The following is an 18,544-nucleotide window of genomic DNA, read 5'->3' on the forward strand; positions in this document are numbered from 1 at the left end:
TTACCATCCAGAACCAGTTAGTTGATACCTTTGTCAATCATTTCCAACAAAAATAATAGCTTACTATAGTATGAGTCACTGAATAAAAAGGTATAATTTTGACATGGAAACTTCTATCATACATCAATATTATAAATGAATAGTTCCAAACATTGTTTTGTAGGTGTATATTTTATAGCTTTGTCTTCTAAGAGAAAGCTATTGAGCAATTGTGATTCAAATAACATTTTCTATACAAATTACTGATCTGCTGGCATTAAAGGGAAATAATTTATATTGAGTTCAAATGTACACTAAAAATTTAATCAATGATACATACCAGGCTTATGATTTTGCCTACAAAAGAATCATCAATACGACTAGAATAAAAAAAAAATGAAATGCAAAATTAGTATGAAGTTGAAATCACTGAAATAATGTTGCAAACAAATTAAATTGTGAAATTTGATATTTATCAGACAGAACAAAATTTTGCTGATTATCAGTAATGTAAATTATTTCCCTTTATTGCCAGCAGATCAGTAATTTGTATAGAAAATATTATTCGAATCACAATTGCACAATAACTTTCTCTTAGAAGACAAAGCTATAAAATATACACCTACAAAACAATGTTTTGAACTATTCCTTTATAATACTTATTCATGATAGAAGTTTCCATGTCAAAATTATACCTTTTTATTCAGTGACTCATACTATGGTAAGCTATTATTTTTGTTAGAAATGACTGAGAAATGTATCAACTAACTGGTTCTGGATGGTAAGTATTATTTTTTAATATACAGCACTCACTTTTTACTAACAACATTTCACTTCAGCAATCTGCTAAAATAGTTTACCAGTTGATCAGTTAGTTGGAGTAGAAATCTAACTGCAATTTGATAAACTGTTTTACTCTTTGCTAATGTGATACCCTAAAGGTCACTGGATAAGCACAGTAACAAAAATAACTTGAGCATGAAATACTTCTCAAGGCAACCAAAATGTTGGTGACCAATAATCAGATCTATAACATGGAGGCTAATTTAATTCAATTTACAATCAAGAATTTAGATTCATCAAGAATTTAGATTCATCAAGAATCATTACATTGCTAAGCATAAGAAAAATGTCCATGAGCAATGTACATAAATAGAGAATAAATAATTTCAACCCTGTCCCATGTATATCCACTTGTCCCAAGTAAGAAACTTTGTAACGCTTGTCTGTTAGTGTTTCTGTGCAATAGAATTGACACCCACCAATAAACTATATCACAGTAAAATTCTTGTTTTATGTATTAAAAGTTATTCATTCACAACCAATTTGGAATTACAAATAAATCTATGTCCCTAAGTAGACAGTGAATTGAGAAGACATAAATACATATATTTTCACAGTACATTGTCTCTAATATGATAAATACACTACATCCTTTCTATGTACATTTTAAATGGTGTTGGATAATAAAACAATCATGTCTTTTGTGTATCATTTTGAAACATATTCAATATATAAATTTACCGGTCATTTTTAAAAACAAGACTATTTACATCTTTGTTCTTGCAACAATAACAAAGCAAACAATAAAAACATGTATTTCCCAAATTTGATCACAGTCTTAGAAATAATAAATTAACTCATAGTAATAACTTCTCTAAAATGGTTTATAAATGTTTGAACAAAGCTTTTGTTCACAATTTGTATATACATAATATGTATCATAATAATAAAAATGTTTACTAGTGGTCAAGGATGCACAATAGTTTCTAAATTTACTTATTTATTTGTTTGACTTTTTCCTTTAGCCATGGTGATGTCTGCTTTTTCTTTTGATTTTGTATGCATCTTCTCTTTTGTGTCTCCATTTACATTATCAATACTGATTGATTTTTATACTATACTATTTACCCTGAGTCCATGGTTTAATGAATATACAGAGATGTTACTACCTCTAAATTAACTAATTATAAATGGTGATTTTTGTCCATCTTAAAGTAAAGTCTGAGAATACCAAAAACTAAATGAAACATGTTTGAACAGAGAAAAAATGCACAAAAATGTCCAAACTTAATCAAATGCTTTTACCATGATGGCTACATATCTTAGACATTTATTTAAATATGAAAGTGTAAACAAATTAACAGTTATTATGTATCCATTCATGTTAACAGAACATTTACAAAGGGGAAGTTACTGGAATAAATAATAGACTTTTTATAAACACATATTTTTCATCATAAAAACTAAGCTCATGATTTAGTTAAGCATATATATTTTGATGGGTGTGATTCATTTAACAGCATTGTGATAAAAAAACATTGTTATAATTATAAACCTAAAATAATGCATCTACATAAATCAAAGAGTCCGATCGATTCAACAAACTAACAAATCAAATAACTTGACCAGTGAAGGTGAATTAAAACTGTTTCCAAACCACAGATTACTAATGCAAAATCTACATTGAGATTCAGCTTTGTATACACTAACCGTTGAAAAGCACATGTTTTTGTACTTTTTTAAATGCTAAAATATAAATTTTACAAAAAAAAATCCTTTACACTTTGATGGAAGATGAGAAACACTTGTTTATCAATAGTAGGTATTATTGTAATAATCTCTTTTGAGATATCCTACCCATTCAAAAGAAATCAAAATTTTTTTTCCTAATCCAATCACAACAGCTTTCATTTAGATATGTGAAAATTGTTCCTACATAATGGTATTTTTGGAATGTAGGCCAGTTCCGGGATATGGTTTTCAGATGAATCTGTCATGTGACTTCCGTCACCATGTCACAAAAATGTATGCATAGAAATTTCCAAATTCACCCTCCCTCAGTCATACGGTAATCAAGATTATTTTCTTACGGAACATTAATTATTTCTATACTAACCTACAGAATGACGATTATGAAAGTGCTGGAAACTTTTAATAGCCAGGGATACAGGCACTGGTAAATGACTGCATAAAGAAGTGCAAAATTGATGATCTTTTCCGGTGAAAGATATGATTCAGGAAATGACCTATTGTGTACAACCCCTTGACATTATCTATCTGCTATAATTGTGTGAACAGAAATTGATTTGTATAAACTGTGGTAAAGAAACAGCTTATCCACTTATTCAGATAATAAAATCACAAAATGAAATAAAATCACAAAAATCAACAAAATAATTTAAATAAATGGCTTGACTACACTAATTTAGTTTCAGACATTATCACAAGGAACTGAAATAAAAGTTGATGGCTCGACTGACATCGTAATCAGCTGATATGACATGTAACATAAGGTCCTCATCACTGACGTCATCACCTACGATCTCCTTCATCTGGTGAACACAGGCTTCTAATCTGGCTGGATCTTCTATCCTTAAGTCTGACACAGAGGAGGTGGTTGAAGAGGAACTGGTAGATCCTGACAGTGTCTGTGGAAAGATAAAGGGAGATAATCTTAAATAGGGCTTCAACCTCATTATAGTGCCTGTTTATAAGTCTTGCTTAGAACTTCAAAAATGATGATTGGAAAAATTCTCTGTAACATACTTCAGAACTTTTTCCTTGTAAAAAAATCCAGAAATAAACTACAACTTTCAATTCTATATTGAATTTTCATTGAAACAAACTATCTTTTACATGGAGGATGTACATTGACCTATAATGGTTTGCTCTTATAAATTGTTATTTGGATGGAGAGTTGTCTCATTAGCACTCATACCACATCTTTCTTTATCTATGTTTTATTCAATAGTCTTTATAAGAGCTAACAACTGTTATTTCAGTGTAAGCATTGTTTATAAAAACATTTTCATATGACAATAACTTTATATAACGGAAAATGGTTTTAAAATTTAGTAAATTTTAAGATGTATCAGAAAAGGGCTTACCCCAGCAGCTAAATCCACTTTATGAATCATATCTTCGATATCACCAACATTTGGAGTTTCTTGATCACTGGAATCCTCTCTGAAAAATATGGAAATGTCAGCTCAGCTATAAATAGAAAAAGGAAGTAAAATAACTTTTACAAGCAGAAAGTAGTTAAGGTATCTTTATATGCGTCCTTATTGACTGGTCGATGTCTTATGAGAAGATTGTACAATAAGAGGACATCTGTCTATGTCATCAACTGTGGCCAAGCTACTGTGTACACAATAAACTTATGTTTACAACATTGATTCCATGCATATTCAGAGACTTTCTAAGGGGTAAAAAAAGCTATAAATATTTGTATACATCATAAATGTTGCTTATTATCAGTTTCTCTAACAAACATACCCATTTGTCAATGCTTGTATCTCGTTCTTCAGATTCTGTGGTAATTCTATATATAGTTCACCTTCCATCAAAACAGGATGTTTCTGTATATAAGACACTGTCTGTTCCTAAAAATACCAATTAAAATTGTAATACAATGAACCCTGCATTAACATGCTCTTATCTGAACTGAACTAAAGACATGCATTAAATATTCTTTATTTAATATAAATTGAATTCCTATTTATTCTAACAAATTTTTCATCTAAAAAGGGCTTTATTGTTACCAGTTTAAGCTGTATAATGCTGATATCAAAATTTTTGATCATTTATCAAAAAAAGGTTTTAGTTGTATAACTGTTTAAATATATAAACAATCAATTATTGTATACTTTCAAATACTGCAAAATTAATGATTTCTTTTATTTTGTAAGTTCTTTATTAACCACAATAAAACTGAATCATCATTTCAGTTTTTTCCTAAGTCCATATCAGTAAAACTATAAAGTTTGAAAATCTTCAAAACAGATTTAGTAAGACAGTATTTTCCTAACCTTTAATGCCTTTGCTTGGAGTTGATCTGCCATACTGAAAAGATACAAAGCTGTTTCGTTGTTGACATGTTTCCCCAAAGCATGCTCACATACACTCTTTAATGTGTCCACCTGAAATAAAAGTTACAGATATTTCTATAGGTTATTCCTAGGATTGAAAGGAAACAATGAGATAATATGGTAATGCAAGTGTAGTGGCTGCTACAAAAAAATCAATAACTTGATTTTCAATTGTGATTTCAATAATCTCTCTCCTAGGAATTTACTTTTAAAATGATGAGTTATTTTTCAGCATCACCACATGAAATAGTTGATGCCAAAAACAGAAAGCATTAGTTTTTATAAATAACATTAAAAAACTATGACAGAACTGAGGTTATCTAAAATAACAAGTGAAACTGCGAGCTACTGCTCACTGATGATACCCCCGCCACAAGTGGATAATATTAATAGTGTAAAAATATGCAACTGTTCAGTAAACAGGAAGTTGTCGAGTGATGAATCTGAAAACGCATCACACGGTATAGCTGACTTATATAAATCCTGAAACCAAATTTCAGAAATCCTTGTACTGTAGTTCCTGAGAAAAATGCTACGAAAAATATTCATGGGACGGACGGACTGACTGACGGAAGGACAGACAGAGGTAAAACAGTATACCCCCTTTTTTAAAGCAGGGGTATAAAAATTCATTTGTTACTTTTTTTACAGTAAATGTTATATCTATAACATCAGATAACTTTAGTTTGCTTTACAATGACGTAAGTTCATATTTCATTAGTCATTGTTAAATCATTGCACATTACTGTTCTAATGAAAGATTAAAGAACAATACTAATAAGACGCCTATTGAACCTGTAGCTTTTTAGCCTATATAGAAATATTACCTCATATCTATCAGATTATTGCTAGCTTATAAAGAAATAATACCTCATATCTATCGGCTAATGTGAGAAGTTCAGTAAGCTGTTCTGGGGTACTGTGTGAGGTATCTAGATTTCCTCCATATACAAACTCTAGGAACAGGTTGAACACTTCTGGGTTGGTGTCATGGATGGTTATTTTCCTATATACAAAGACATCTATAGTTAAATTTATCATACTTATAAACAATTAAATGATTAATAACCAGAACATAAACTTGTGATTAAAAAAAGACGCACAAAAATACATTTGAAATATGCCCCAACAAACTTTAACTTCATATTTCTGTTTGAGCATCATGAGTGAGAATATTTCAAGAGGTAAAACAAAATAATTTAGGAACAGCATTTCTGATATGAGACCATATGCATATGTTACATATAATTCATGCATAAGTTTCTAATAATGACAAGTGGAGATCACTGCCCAGTGGGCACTCAAGGTTGAAATATGGTCGTGACGTTGATCGACCTAAATTCAACGTTGATCTAACGTCATGGTATTCAACGTTGAATTCACAACGTTGTTTCAACGTTGAATTTACGTCGTTAAAATCAACGTTTAAACAACAACGTTAAAGGGAAATCACACTATTTAAACTACTAATAATAATCCATTTAAATTTTGCATGTAGACAGCTCATACTTATTACAATATTTTAGGCGAAAAAAAAATTGGGGTCACCGATGATGTTTTCGAGATATGACGTCATCAAAAAGTAAAGAATCGAGTTATACCGTAATATAGAAATAGCGCTCAAAAATGCTACAAGAAGGCAAAATTATTGAAAAACTATGCTTAACTGGTTTAACTAGAACAGTAAATTGTAACTTTTATCTTATACCTATTTATTTTTCTCAGTTTCCTTATTTTTTAAGGCCCTTTTTAATTTCCCGCCATTTTTGATTGCCATTTATTATAGATTTTTCTTGAATAAAAAAAAATCTACTAATGTTTTTTCCTTCAAACTTCTGCATTAGTTGCAGCTTCAGGGGAGATTTTAAAAGCATAAATAAAAAAGGGGGTCACCGATGTTTAAAATCCGCTACAACGGAAATAATCTTATTATCGATTTTGGCGGGAATTATAACTTTTTCTCTTAACGTTACAGAACGACGTTGCTAGCATAGTCAGCATTTCTTGCAATGCTTTGAACTATTGGGTTAAACCTTTTTACTATATCCTACCGTAGTCTAAGATCGTTCATCTTGTCAGTTCGTTAGGTATTTGTGTTTGAACTTAACACACGGGGAAACTCCGCATTGATGTCACTACGGTACTTCTTGCGTAGAAAAACAGTGCAAAATACGTTTTTTCTGCACTTTTGAATAAAAAAACATTTCTAAAGGTAAGTTTTCATTGTTGTTCTCAATTATTGCCAAAAAATGCCAATTTTCTAATGCCCGTTTCAATCCCAACTTCCGAATATTTAAAAACATTCTAGAACTTCACAAAATCCCATTTCCGGCTTCCACTGCTTTGTGTACATTCCATTCAGCGTCATCAATCTTGTGGCAGGCAATATAGGTCAAGCAAAACGTATTTTTATGAATTTAAAAATGACATGCTCCTTACCTCTTTCTCGATTTTCCCGCGAAAAAAGCTCAACCAAAATGAAAGGAAAACTATATGAAAAAACGATGCCCATGCCATAATTTTGAACAGGCATATAGAGTTGGTTAATAAGAAACAATTTACATTTATTTTTCATAGAATTTTCTTTTTATTCATTATAAAAAGATCGATATTCTGACCATCATGACTGTAGGTAAATATTCATACAAAATTCCCTTGATGTCAAAAGGGATGGCAAAAACAGAGTTTTCCTGTTGAATAAAACCCAGAACCATTGCAAACTATTTTGAAGCAATATCCCAGAAATAAATAACGTAATTGCAGTAGACTGAAAAATCCCCTAATTGACAGTAGAGCAATTTGATTGGATATAACGAACTGACATCACGTGATTTTGACGCCATTGAAATTTTAATGTAAACAAACAAGGTCAGAAGGTTCCGTATGGGACATCATCGTACATTTAGTTACTGACAAACAATTACGAGTTATCAAGCTTGCCAATGCATGGTTATAAAAAATTTAAAGCTAAGTCTACAGAAAAAATAAGAAAAAAATAGCCTTAGTATAACGACTTATCATTACACCTGGATACCATTATAACATGTATAATATATATATTTTTTTATAGTCATATTTTATTTAGGTACTTTGATTATTCATTATTAAACATACAGTAACAGTTTATTAAAAAGTAATTGTCAAAGTTGGAGTCATCTAAATTTTTAATTGCATTTGTTGTATCTGGGCTGAAAAGTAACACGTTTCATTTAGACTACAAACAGAATAAATTTACTTACTTGTCCATTGCACCGGGAATATAAAACCCGAAATGCCGTATTTAAAAAGACACAAACTCAGCACTTTAAAAAAAAAAAGAAGCCCTAAATGACATCGTTTTCGGTAGAAATTTTAAATTGGCTAACATTTCTGTTATCACACAACGCTCCATAATCGAACCAAATCAAGTTCGAGTTCCTGTTAAATTTTGAGTTCAAAGTTCAAGTTTGATTTCGAATATTTTTTCCAGTAAGATTTCTAGTTTAAGCTCGAGTTACACTTAGAAACTTCTGAGTTATACTGTTAGATAGAATAAAAATTCTGGTAAGAGTTTAAATTTTGAGATCCGATGAAAGTAAGATTAATAATGTGGTTTCTATTTTCTGCTGGTGCACCTCTTTTTGTTTGAATGTGTATTATTTTATCACATTTATCTTTCATTGTGGTATATGCACCTATTTTTGCCAATACTGATTAATGAGGGGGCAGGACCTTTTTCGGGACGTCGGGATCAAGTGTTTTTAAGCTCGGGATTGACCCTTTTGGGATCCGGGATTTCTTTTTTTCGATGTTCGGAATGTCGGGATTTTTTTTAAATTCTTGACCTCGGGATATCATGTTTTTAAGCCCGGGATTTCGGGATCAGGACCCCTCTAACCCCGTCCCCCTCATTAATGATAGTTAATTTGAAAATAATTGATTGAATTTGTGTGCCAATATTTAAGCATTCTCTATTTTATCATGTTAGTTACTAAAGAATAAAGAGTTAATCAGTTACCTTTGTATAAAAAAACTGGATGTCCTTTTCAGTCACGGAAGGGATCCGACAATCTCCCTTTATCCTGTCGACAGTGATCACATTGAGTGATCTAAACCCGAACCTACATCTGAACTTTTATTTCTATTTTTTTCATTTTTTTTACCATTTTTTCTTTATTTTTGCAAAACTTTCAGTGGCAAATATTTGATGAACATCATCACGAACATTTGTCTATATGAGTGGAATATTCTTTCACCAGACGGACCATTAATGTGTCTGTTACAGTTTAGCAGTACTCTGTGAGACATGAATATATCTCTACATAAATGCATGTGTGCGTGTGTGTTAAATATTTGTCTTCTACATCTACATTCTACGTTGATCTATCAAACTTGACCAATACTCAACGCTTCCGGTGGGCGCAAGAAAAAGAGTCATTTTGTAAGGTAACCAAAGAATATACAAGCGAGTATAAAGTAAAAAAAATAATAATAAAGCAATGAATAAAAAAGGGGGGGTTCCCATTTGCTTTTCGTTCATCTGGCCTGAACCAATCCGGCTTCCGTGGCGGTACCAGGGAAATTCGTCCCCGCCGGCACAGCTCCAGTCCATCATTTGACTTACTTGGCAAATGGGGACTGCACAGATTAGATAGAAAGGGTTGAAAGCTCTCTCTTGAAAGATACCAAGGAGGGAGCATCAGCTATAGTTGCTGGTAGTGAATTCCAAACTGTCACTGTTCTTGGGAAAAAACTGTATTTGTAGCCGTTAGTCTTGGTTGAGTATTGCCGGAACTTCTTGGTATGTGATGATCTTGTTCTCGATGACATTGGTGTTAAGTATGTGTCGCATGGTATGTCCACAAGATCATTAACCACTTTGTAGAGTAATGTAAGCTGTAATTTAACTCTTCTGTTTTCCAATGAATCCCAGTCTAGTTCTTCTAACATGCTGCCCACACTACTGATGTTCCTATAGCGGTTGGTGGCATAACGGGCTGCTCGACGCTGGACCATTTCAACCTTTTTAACTTGATCTTTTTGGTGTGGATTCCATACTGTTGCGCAGTAGTCTAAGTTGGATCTGACCATTGCAACATATGCATTTGTCTTGGTTTCGCTGTTGGATGTTCTTAGGTTGCGTTTTAGGAATCCTAGCATGCTGTTCGCTTTTTTAGTTACTCTATTGATGTGTTGTTTCCAATAGAGGTCGGATTCAATGTCAACTCAAAGGTATTTGGTACTTTTTGATCTTTCTAGCACTTGTCCCTTAAGCGTGTATGAGTGTATTATTGGTGAACGTGATCTAGTAGTAGACTGAACACTACACTTCTGTGGGTGGAAGTCCATGCCCCAGGTTTTTTTCCCATTCTGCAAGTTTGTAGAGATCTTCTTGTAGTATATTAGTTTCAGCAGTAGATGTTATCGTTCTATATACTATACAATCGTCTGCAAATAGTCGTGTGTTGGATGCTATGTTGTCAGGTAAGTCGTTGATGAAAAAGAGGAATAGTAACGGTCCAAGTACAGTCCCTTGTCTTGTTGGAGACTGGTAAAGCCAAATGTAAAGTACATGTTGAATTATTATTATATATATACGCCCGGTTACGGGACATATTATGGTATACATCTGTCCGTCCGTCTCGTCGTCAACATGTCGGACATTAACTCAAAAACGCTTTAACCAATTAGCATACATCTGGTGAATTGTTTATATCTATTGACGTGAGCTCCCTTTCTTTTTTTTTATGAATTTTGATTTTACTTTTCTGAGTTACATGTATAGGATTTTATTCATTTAAAAAGGGATATTTTCCAGTTTTCGGACAAACATAATTCAATAACGCTTTCATCAATTGTCATACAACTTTGATAAATTGTTTATATCTGTTGATGTAAATACCCTTTTGATTTTCATAAATTTCTAATATGACATTGAGAAGTTATGAATCCCTCTGAAATTGTACCACAAAATTCTATATCACAAATGAAACGCTGAAATTGATTTAAGAGGTACATGTACTTGCTCAAAACGTTCAGGAATTAATAGGGGCCACAAACAAGCAATTTACTAAATTTACTATTTTTAATAACTATTGTTCAAGTGTATGAATCTATTAAAAATTATACTACAGAGGGGAGGGGTGGCGTTTCATTTTTTAGGGCAAAAAGAAGAAATCTCCAATTGCACAGCATTGCATAATAGATTTTTAATATCTTTGAACACATTTATTTTGTGTCAGAAATCTATATTATGTCATTTTTTTTTTTATCACAATCCAAATTTAGACCGTATCAATCTTGAATATTGTATCAAAAATTGCCCTACCTGATCCTAACTGTTCAGAGTTCAGACTGAGAGGCGTTAGATATTAAAGGAACATTTGGGAAAGATGGACGACACTTATATCATTTCTGTCGTCACATTTGAAATAATAACGATATCAAAAATGGACTTCACACATTTACGTCCAGTGGCAAGTTAAATGCATATTCAGAACTTGAACATATGAATTTTGACTCTGCTTTGTAAAAATCCGACAGGCTGAGCCGAGTTAAATTCTTATATGAAATGAGATGTTTGATGAATTAGTTATACATGTAGTATTGAAGACTATATTTATGATGTTGCATGCATCAATATTTTAAACATGTAGTATAACGTTATCAGAGATCAATATTTTTATTAGATTGGAGAAAACTGTAAGTTGAAACTCATTGTTCTTATTTACAACCCTCTTTTGAACAGAAAACTACAGATTCCGATAGCTATACGCTAACATGCTTGTACTCTTGGTCTATTTGTAACAACCCCCACCCCCCTTTCCGAAAATATAGGCTGAACCCTACATACCGCATTGCGGTAATACATGTACTCTGCCAAAGTTGTGCCATAAAAACCTATTTTTTTGCTATACATTTTGTCCATTTCGGGTAGCATTTTCATTTTTGCACTTATGGGTCAAGATGAGTCAAAAGAATTTTTTGAAATTTAGAATTCAATTAGATATTGAACATATACATCAAAAAATAAAATAAAAAAAATATGTCACCGACTTCGTTATCGAGAAACTGGTCGGAGGGGTACTAACTAATGACTAAGTTACATTAAATATGCTATGAAATTCCAACGTTCTTAGTGTTGATTATGCATGATGATTATGTGTTTAGTATTGATATATTCTTTTTATCATAATGGTCTGGATAGTGGGTAATTCATTTATTAATGTTTATTTTGTGTTTCCAATATTTTTTATTCTTTTTATTTTTGCAACTTATCATTCAATCTTTTTTTTTTGCCTTTTATTCTGCAGTATTTGCCAATTATTTTGTATTCCGCAGGTAAATCCCAATACAATCTAGAAACTCGCTAGTACAACATATCAGTTGTAAAAAATATGATATGTCCATTATCATTTCACCTGCTTAAGTGGACGTCCCTTCGAGCGCTCGCTTTTTCATGAATTAGAAACCTTTACGACGGAATCGAAAACGGCGACGTCATAATACAGTTACGACACTATGGCGGCGCCGATAGCGATGCGTATAAACAATAGTGTGATTTCCCTTTAATTCAACGTTGGGTTAACGTCAGTCAATGGCGACAGAAAAATCTTATTGTCAAAATTAAAGGGTACAGATATATTGGATGAGCAGATCGAACAAGGAGCAGTGCTGTAGTATTATAAACGATTGGATAATAAGTGTCTAATCTAGAATTTATAATACTTATAAGGGGGTCCACTGACTGCCATAAGCGTGAGGGGGTTTCCTCCTGTCATGCTTCCATGATCCCTATATAATCAATCATTTTTTTCCCACAAAAAAAGGGGGTAGACCGAATTGCATTGTTTATGCATGGAAAGGAGTTTTGGACAAGAACAAGTGGTCAGGAGACATCGCCAATAACAAATCGGCTTTTTCAAATTAATTTTGTTTTGTGTTTATTTTTTTTAAAAGTATCTTTTAAAAAAAATCAATTCTTACCAATTATTAAGAAGATCTAATTTTGGTTTATTAATTATCTATATTTTGGGAGATCTCAAAAACCTGTTCATGCTATTTTAATTATAAGTATATCTGTATAAATATGATATATTCTTAGTTTATATTTTTTTTTAAATCAAATCGATTTTTTTTAATTGCTTTCATTCAATTCAATAAATAGGTGAAATTATTCGGTATATTTATTTAATTATTTTTACCGATTGATATTTAATATATAAACTTAAAATATCATCGATGTACAATGACATAATAATTGAGAAGTTTTTAAATTTTCGCGGTTTTTCAACTGGAGTTCCGAATATTTACATTTGGATGCGCACGCAAGCACGCGCACCTCTTTTTAACATCCGTTTAGAAAAATTTGAAAATCATCCTCGAGAAATAATCGCACCAGACTGATGAACAAATAGTGAACAACTGCGTCTAAGGAATATTAAGAAGATATAAGACTTTTCTGTATAAACCTCTTGATATAAGCGTAAGTCTATTTTACAGTTAAATTAACGAAGAATCATAACATAAACAAACACATTCAAATTATTTATCAGATTATCTGCATGTTTACCTTCACAGAAATTATGAGAAGGTCTTATCTTACTGAATCTAATTCAGTTTCATGTCAAAACATGATTGCATATATCCTCTAATTAGCAAATTAACATAAAACATATATAGCCATGCACAGAGTCAGTAATATCAGAAAAAGGGGGAGGGGTATCATCGAAAACTAGCCATTCGTTCCAATACAACTCAAATGGTGTGTCTGACACACATAGAAATGGTCTGCTCTTAAACACTATTTTGGTCTTTTAGATTTTTTCGTTAAATACCTCTGATCTTTTGATAGTTTCATCTGTATATGAACATTATGGTTATTGCCTAACACAGATCTGGTTTAAAGGATTCATGCTTTTTCTTGTTATTGATGCAAGCTGGTAATGAACATGTTGTTTTCTATGATTTAAAATAATTGTTTTATAATTGGTAGAATTTGATAACATTAATGGCTTGTAAAAGTACACAACTTTATTTATGTAATTCAAATTTATGTTATTTCTTTCCCATGCTTTCAGATGCTGTTCTAGTCTGCCACAAAGAGACACCAGAATCCAAAATATCCGAGCAGTGATCAGGACATTTGAAGTGTGCCCCACAGAGAGCAGAAAGAGTTTCTAGGCCAGAAGAATAAATCATTAAAACAAAATAAATTTTTCATTTTAAAAACCTCTTTTTTTTTATTTCTATAGTTAATTTAGTGCCAGTAAAAAAATGGCAGTGAAATTTAGAAATACGTTATTTGGTGCATCTTTTTTTTCTCCGGTTTACTCAATTGTATCGGGTGTATGGATAATGATTGAATGAGTAAACAGCTTGGTGATGGTATGGTTTGTTCCAAATGCCTTAAAGATAAATAATTTAAAAAATCATACGGTATACCCTCAAAAAGTCAAATTTCAGATCAACAAGTATCAATAAAAATGAAAAAAAGACAATAAAAAAGAAGTAAATACATGAAATATCGGATTACAAAAACTTAAAATGAGAACATCTTTTTTTATGGTCCTGCTATGTATTCACATAAAACAAAGGAGGCATTTTGTGTCACTGTGTCAAATTTGCTGCATTTACTTAATTTTGTATAAGTTGGAAAACTTGATCAACCAGAATCAAACCAGTGTGCTGTAGTAAGTTTTTCTTTTTTCCTTTGCTTTGAAAAATTGATGTGCTAGAAAAGTAAGCTTTGTTAATATTGATATATTTGGTTTCAAATACAATTTTGATATTGTAACTGTCTCTTCTCTTTGTTTCTGATTGTTATTGTCTACTTTTCTCTTTTGGAGTCCTTGTTGAGAAAGGAACTGTTGATGGACACTAACTTGAAATAAAATTTGAAAGTGGCTTTTTCATTTCATAATTCAGGTATCTTGTTATTGTATTTGAACACGTGCAAATAAGGATAAATGTACACCCCAAAACCATCACTTCAACCAACCTACAAATGACCCAACTACAACCTAACTCGACCTGATTTCAACCGCAACCAGACCTGATTTCAACCTAACTCGACCTGATTTCAACATAAACCCGACCTGATTTCAACCTAAACCCGACCTGATTTCAACGTCACTGGACCCGATTTCAACATGTTATCAACGTCAATACAATGTTGAAACTGCAACGTTGATTCAACGTCAAAATTTCAACGTCATTACAACTTTCAAAACTAACCCAAGTTCCAACGTTGTAACAACGTTGAAGACTGACTTTGGATCAACGTTGATACAACGTTTTGTGCCTGCTGGGTGTACATGCATCACACATTTCTACAACAATTAGCTGTTTACTTGTATTCATGAGTTTGTTGTCAAAAGAAACCAATTCTGTATGTCTAACAATACTCACTTGTCTATGGATTCTCTCATACCACTAAGTAATGCTCTTTGGAACCACCGGCATCTCGTTGCTAATATGACACAATGAGCAGGAATTTCATAGTGATCTGTATCCCTGTCAGATTCTGTTTTCTCTATGGGATCTCCATGTGTATGGTCTATCACAGTGTCACCAGTATCTAAATAATTTAAAATGGTTCAAAAATGTGGAGGTTTAACATTTCAATTTTCAATAAAAGCAAAACAAACAAAAAATACAATCTCAGTTTCAGATTGATTGGACTTTAACTTCATCAAAAACTCCCTGGACCAAAAACTTAAACCTGAAGCAGGACAGACGAACGAACGGTACAACAGATGGATGAACGGACGGATAGACGAACAGACACACATACCAGAAAACATAATGCCCCTCTACTATTGTAGGTGGGGCATAAAAATAGTCTACTGCATTTAGAACACTGATTAAATTAACTAAATTAAACTTTAATGTAAAATGCAAACTTCTATTTTGGAAAACATAAGATATATGCAACTATCAAGTTACATGTTATTTAAACAAAAACATCAATTGCCAGGTTAAGTTATGGGTATATATTGCCAATTAGCATGATGAAGATATATGTGAAAAAAATCGCCATATAGAAATTATTTTCATTTAAATAACAGATGTCAATATACCAAAGAATCTCCTATACTTACCATGTATAATAATGATTTCAAATACCATGTCTGTTTTCTGTTTCTTTTTAAATAAATCTAAGGCCCTCTTGGCAGTTAGACTATCTCTAGCATTAGGTGATATACATAAAGATTCTACAGAACTTAACTGAAAATATACAATAAATCTAAAGAACTTTAAAAACAAATTGAATAATCAAAGTATATGGTAAGAGTATCATTGCACACATCTTTTTTTTTTTTAATTTGGAGCTATATTTAATTATTAAGTCACCTATAACCATACCCAACAGAAATGGTATAAATTATTCTCACATTCTTTTATTATAATTCATGGTTTTTTTAAAGTTTTTATCTAGCAAGAGATGCTTCATTAAGAATCCCAAGACTCTAATCAATTGAAAGTCATGTAAAAAAAAAATTGATAAAATATTTTGGTGAAATGAGCCTCCGTATCATATAAGTATCTGTAAGATATTTAATCATCAAGTTCTTACTTTGGCGTATTTTGTAGATTTTTTACTTTCCTCTTTGGTTGAGCTTTCTGTTTTGGTTTCTGATGTTAGTCCTAGCATGGATAATGAGTTAGTAAACTCTTCTTTGTTGACTATCTCTATTAACTCATTGATTGCTGGTTGTAAAGTGTGTCTGTAGCTGCATAGTTTACTCACTGTCCAAGCCTAGAAAAATAAATCATACTCATAATACATTTTAATTTTAAGCATTTGATGCACTATACAGATTTTGTTTTCATGTGAACTGACATTGTTTTTGGCATATTAACCATTTAATGGATTTTCTGATTAATCTAAACAATAAACATTTATTGACGAAAGTACCTATTTTTTACCGGGTACCTTAATAAATAATCTGTTTGATACATCCAGTTTGAAAAGTTATCGTAAACAAAAGTACTTATAGAGAAATGAGTCCATTTCATAGAATGAGCTATATTTTAACAAGTTTGCATCATCTTCAATTTGATGCTTGAAGTTATAATCTGGTCGAAAGCTTTCATGATGAAGGTAAATCCAGAAAGAGGCTTTGGCCTTAATATATTTTTCTAAGTGTTTTTTTCATTTTCAACAACTGGCTATAAAATGTGGCGACTTCTTTATCATATATTTTTGTCTACCTACCATCTTAGATGATGTTAGTTTAAATAAATACTTCCATTCTTTCCATTTCCATTTTTCCTCTATCATAAAGGCAAACTGTTCTACTCTCTGTATTATCAATGGAGCCTGAAATAACAAAGAAAAAACTCCATTCATGTATTGAAAGTGCAAACATGCTGTCGTGAACATAGGCTAAGAGACTTTAGATCGTTTTCTTATGCAATTGTTTCCCGTATTTTCGCGCACACTATTGGTAATGTAACATAACGTTATTGTTACGTATATCTTTTATCTTACGATCATAAAGCATCTAAACTAGCAAGACGTTATATTTCCTCCACAACAAAAGTGAATAACCCTCAAGATACATGCTTTTGTCATACAGATGCAGGACATATCATGAAATGCATCATAATGTTTAGCTAGCTGCGAAAGAAATTTAAATTTTTCTTTAATGGTTGATAAAATCAAAGTGCTTTTCAGGACTGAAGAGTACAAATTTCTCTTGTTAAAATTAATGATTGAAGTGTATGTAGCATAGGAAACATTACCTAAAACTGGACTTTTTTTCTTTTGTCCATAATTGTATATTTGTTATTGAACCTATTTTTTGGAACAGATAGATACACCATGCATGATCTATAGACGGTTTGCCTCACTCCACTTTATTGTTCTAACACTAGGACAAACAGTAAATTAAATTTATTAAGACCAAGAATCTTACCTCTCTATCTTTGAGGGTCTGTAAGAATGAGGAGATTAAACTTTTCCTCTCATGGACTGACTTTCTATTGAAACGTCCTCTGAAAAAGTATACCGTACATATAAAAATGTACAAGGATAATGTAAGAAATGTTTTAATTATGTTATTAATACAGTTTTCATATAAAGATCAAATTCATGGCAAAAAATACTAAATCTTATATCAAAAAGTCACAGGATTGGACCAATGCATAAAATTGAGCAGTATTTGCAGATGATTTACAAAATGAATAAAAACATTAATTTCTCGTTACATTGAAGACCTGTTGGTGACCTTCTGCTGTTGTTTTTTCTATGGTCGGGTTGTTGTCTCTTTGAAACATTTCCCATTTCCATTCTCAATTTTATAAAAAAAAATGTCCTTCAAATTACTGAATTTCATTAACACTTTATACTTTCAACTGTTATGAATTGTCATTTGAGATAAAATATTACAAGGTATTATAAGGTATTATATTATATTGTTAATCTATTAAATAAAACATAAGTAAAACATCTAACTTTATTGTACTTACGCCTTATCAAGAAAGAATTCAAACTTCCCCGAAGCTGTGTCGTGGATATATTTTAATTTCTTTAACTCTCGTATATGTAAAGCCTAAAACCAAAGAGACATGTCTAATTTCATAAACAAAGACACAACAAACACAAAGCTGTTCTATTCTGTTTTCAAATATTTGGGCACATTATATTTTTTTGTCAATCTGTATCCATGTATTGTATACATTTGCTCTGAAGTATATAATTGTTA

At 31.6% G+C, this 18,544-nt stretch overlaps 1 protein-coding gene and 1 long non-coding RNA gene across 2 annotated transcripts in view; one reads left to right on the forward strand and one right to left on the reverse strand.

The window, feature by feature from the left end:
- Positions 1–1,986: 1,986 nt before the first annotated feature.
- Positions 1,987–18,544, reverse strand: part of LOC134725615 (uncharacterized) — a 30,040-nt gene continuing 13,482 nt past the window's right edge. Inside the window, exons 12-22 of the mRNA XM_063589572.1 lie at positions 18,309–18,391; positions 17,756–17,834; positions 17,053–17,157; positions 16,411–16,593; positions 15,935–16,061; positions 15,243–15,411; positions 5,724–5,859; positions 4,794–4,904; positions 4,261–4,367; positions 3,870–3,948; positions 1,987–3,410 (exon numbers count right to left, since the gene is read on the reverse strand). Coding sequence (XP_063445642.1) covers positions 3,204–3,410; positions 3,870–3,948; positions 4,261–4,367; positions 4,794–4,904; positions 5,724–5,859; positions 15,243–15,411; positions 15,935–16,061; positions 16,411–16,593; positions 17,053–17,157; positions 17,756–17,834; positions 18,309–18,391 — 1,386 coding nt within the window. The 3' untranslated portion in view covers positions 1,987–3,203. The remainder of the gene's footprint in view (positions 3,411–3,869; positions 3,949–4,260; positions 4,368–4,793; positions 4,905–5,723; positions 5,860–15,242; positions 15,412–15,934; positions 16,062–16,410; positions 16,594–17,052; positions 17,158–17,755; positions 17,835–18,308; positions 18,392–18,544) is intronic.
- On the forward strand, positions 13,121–14,587 carry LOC134727224 (uncharacterized). Its single transcript, XR_010108738.1, has 3 exons — positions 13,121–13,317; positions 13,913–14,399; positions 14,432–14,587. It is a non-coding gene; the product is annotated as an uncharacterized LOC134727224 (long non-coding RNA).

The sequence above is a fragment of the Mytilus trossulus genome, chromosome 7, assembly GCF_036588685.1.
Source record: "Mytilus trossulus isolate FHL-02 chromosome 7, PNRI_Mtr1.1.1.hap1, whole genome shotgun sequence".
Taxonomy (NCBI): Eukaryota; Metazoa; Mollusca; class Bivalvia; order Mytilida; family Mytilidae; genus Mytilus; species Mytilus trossulus.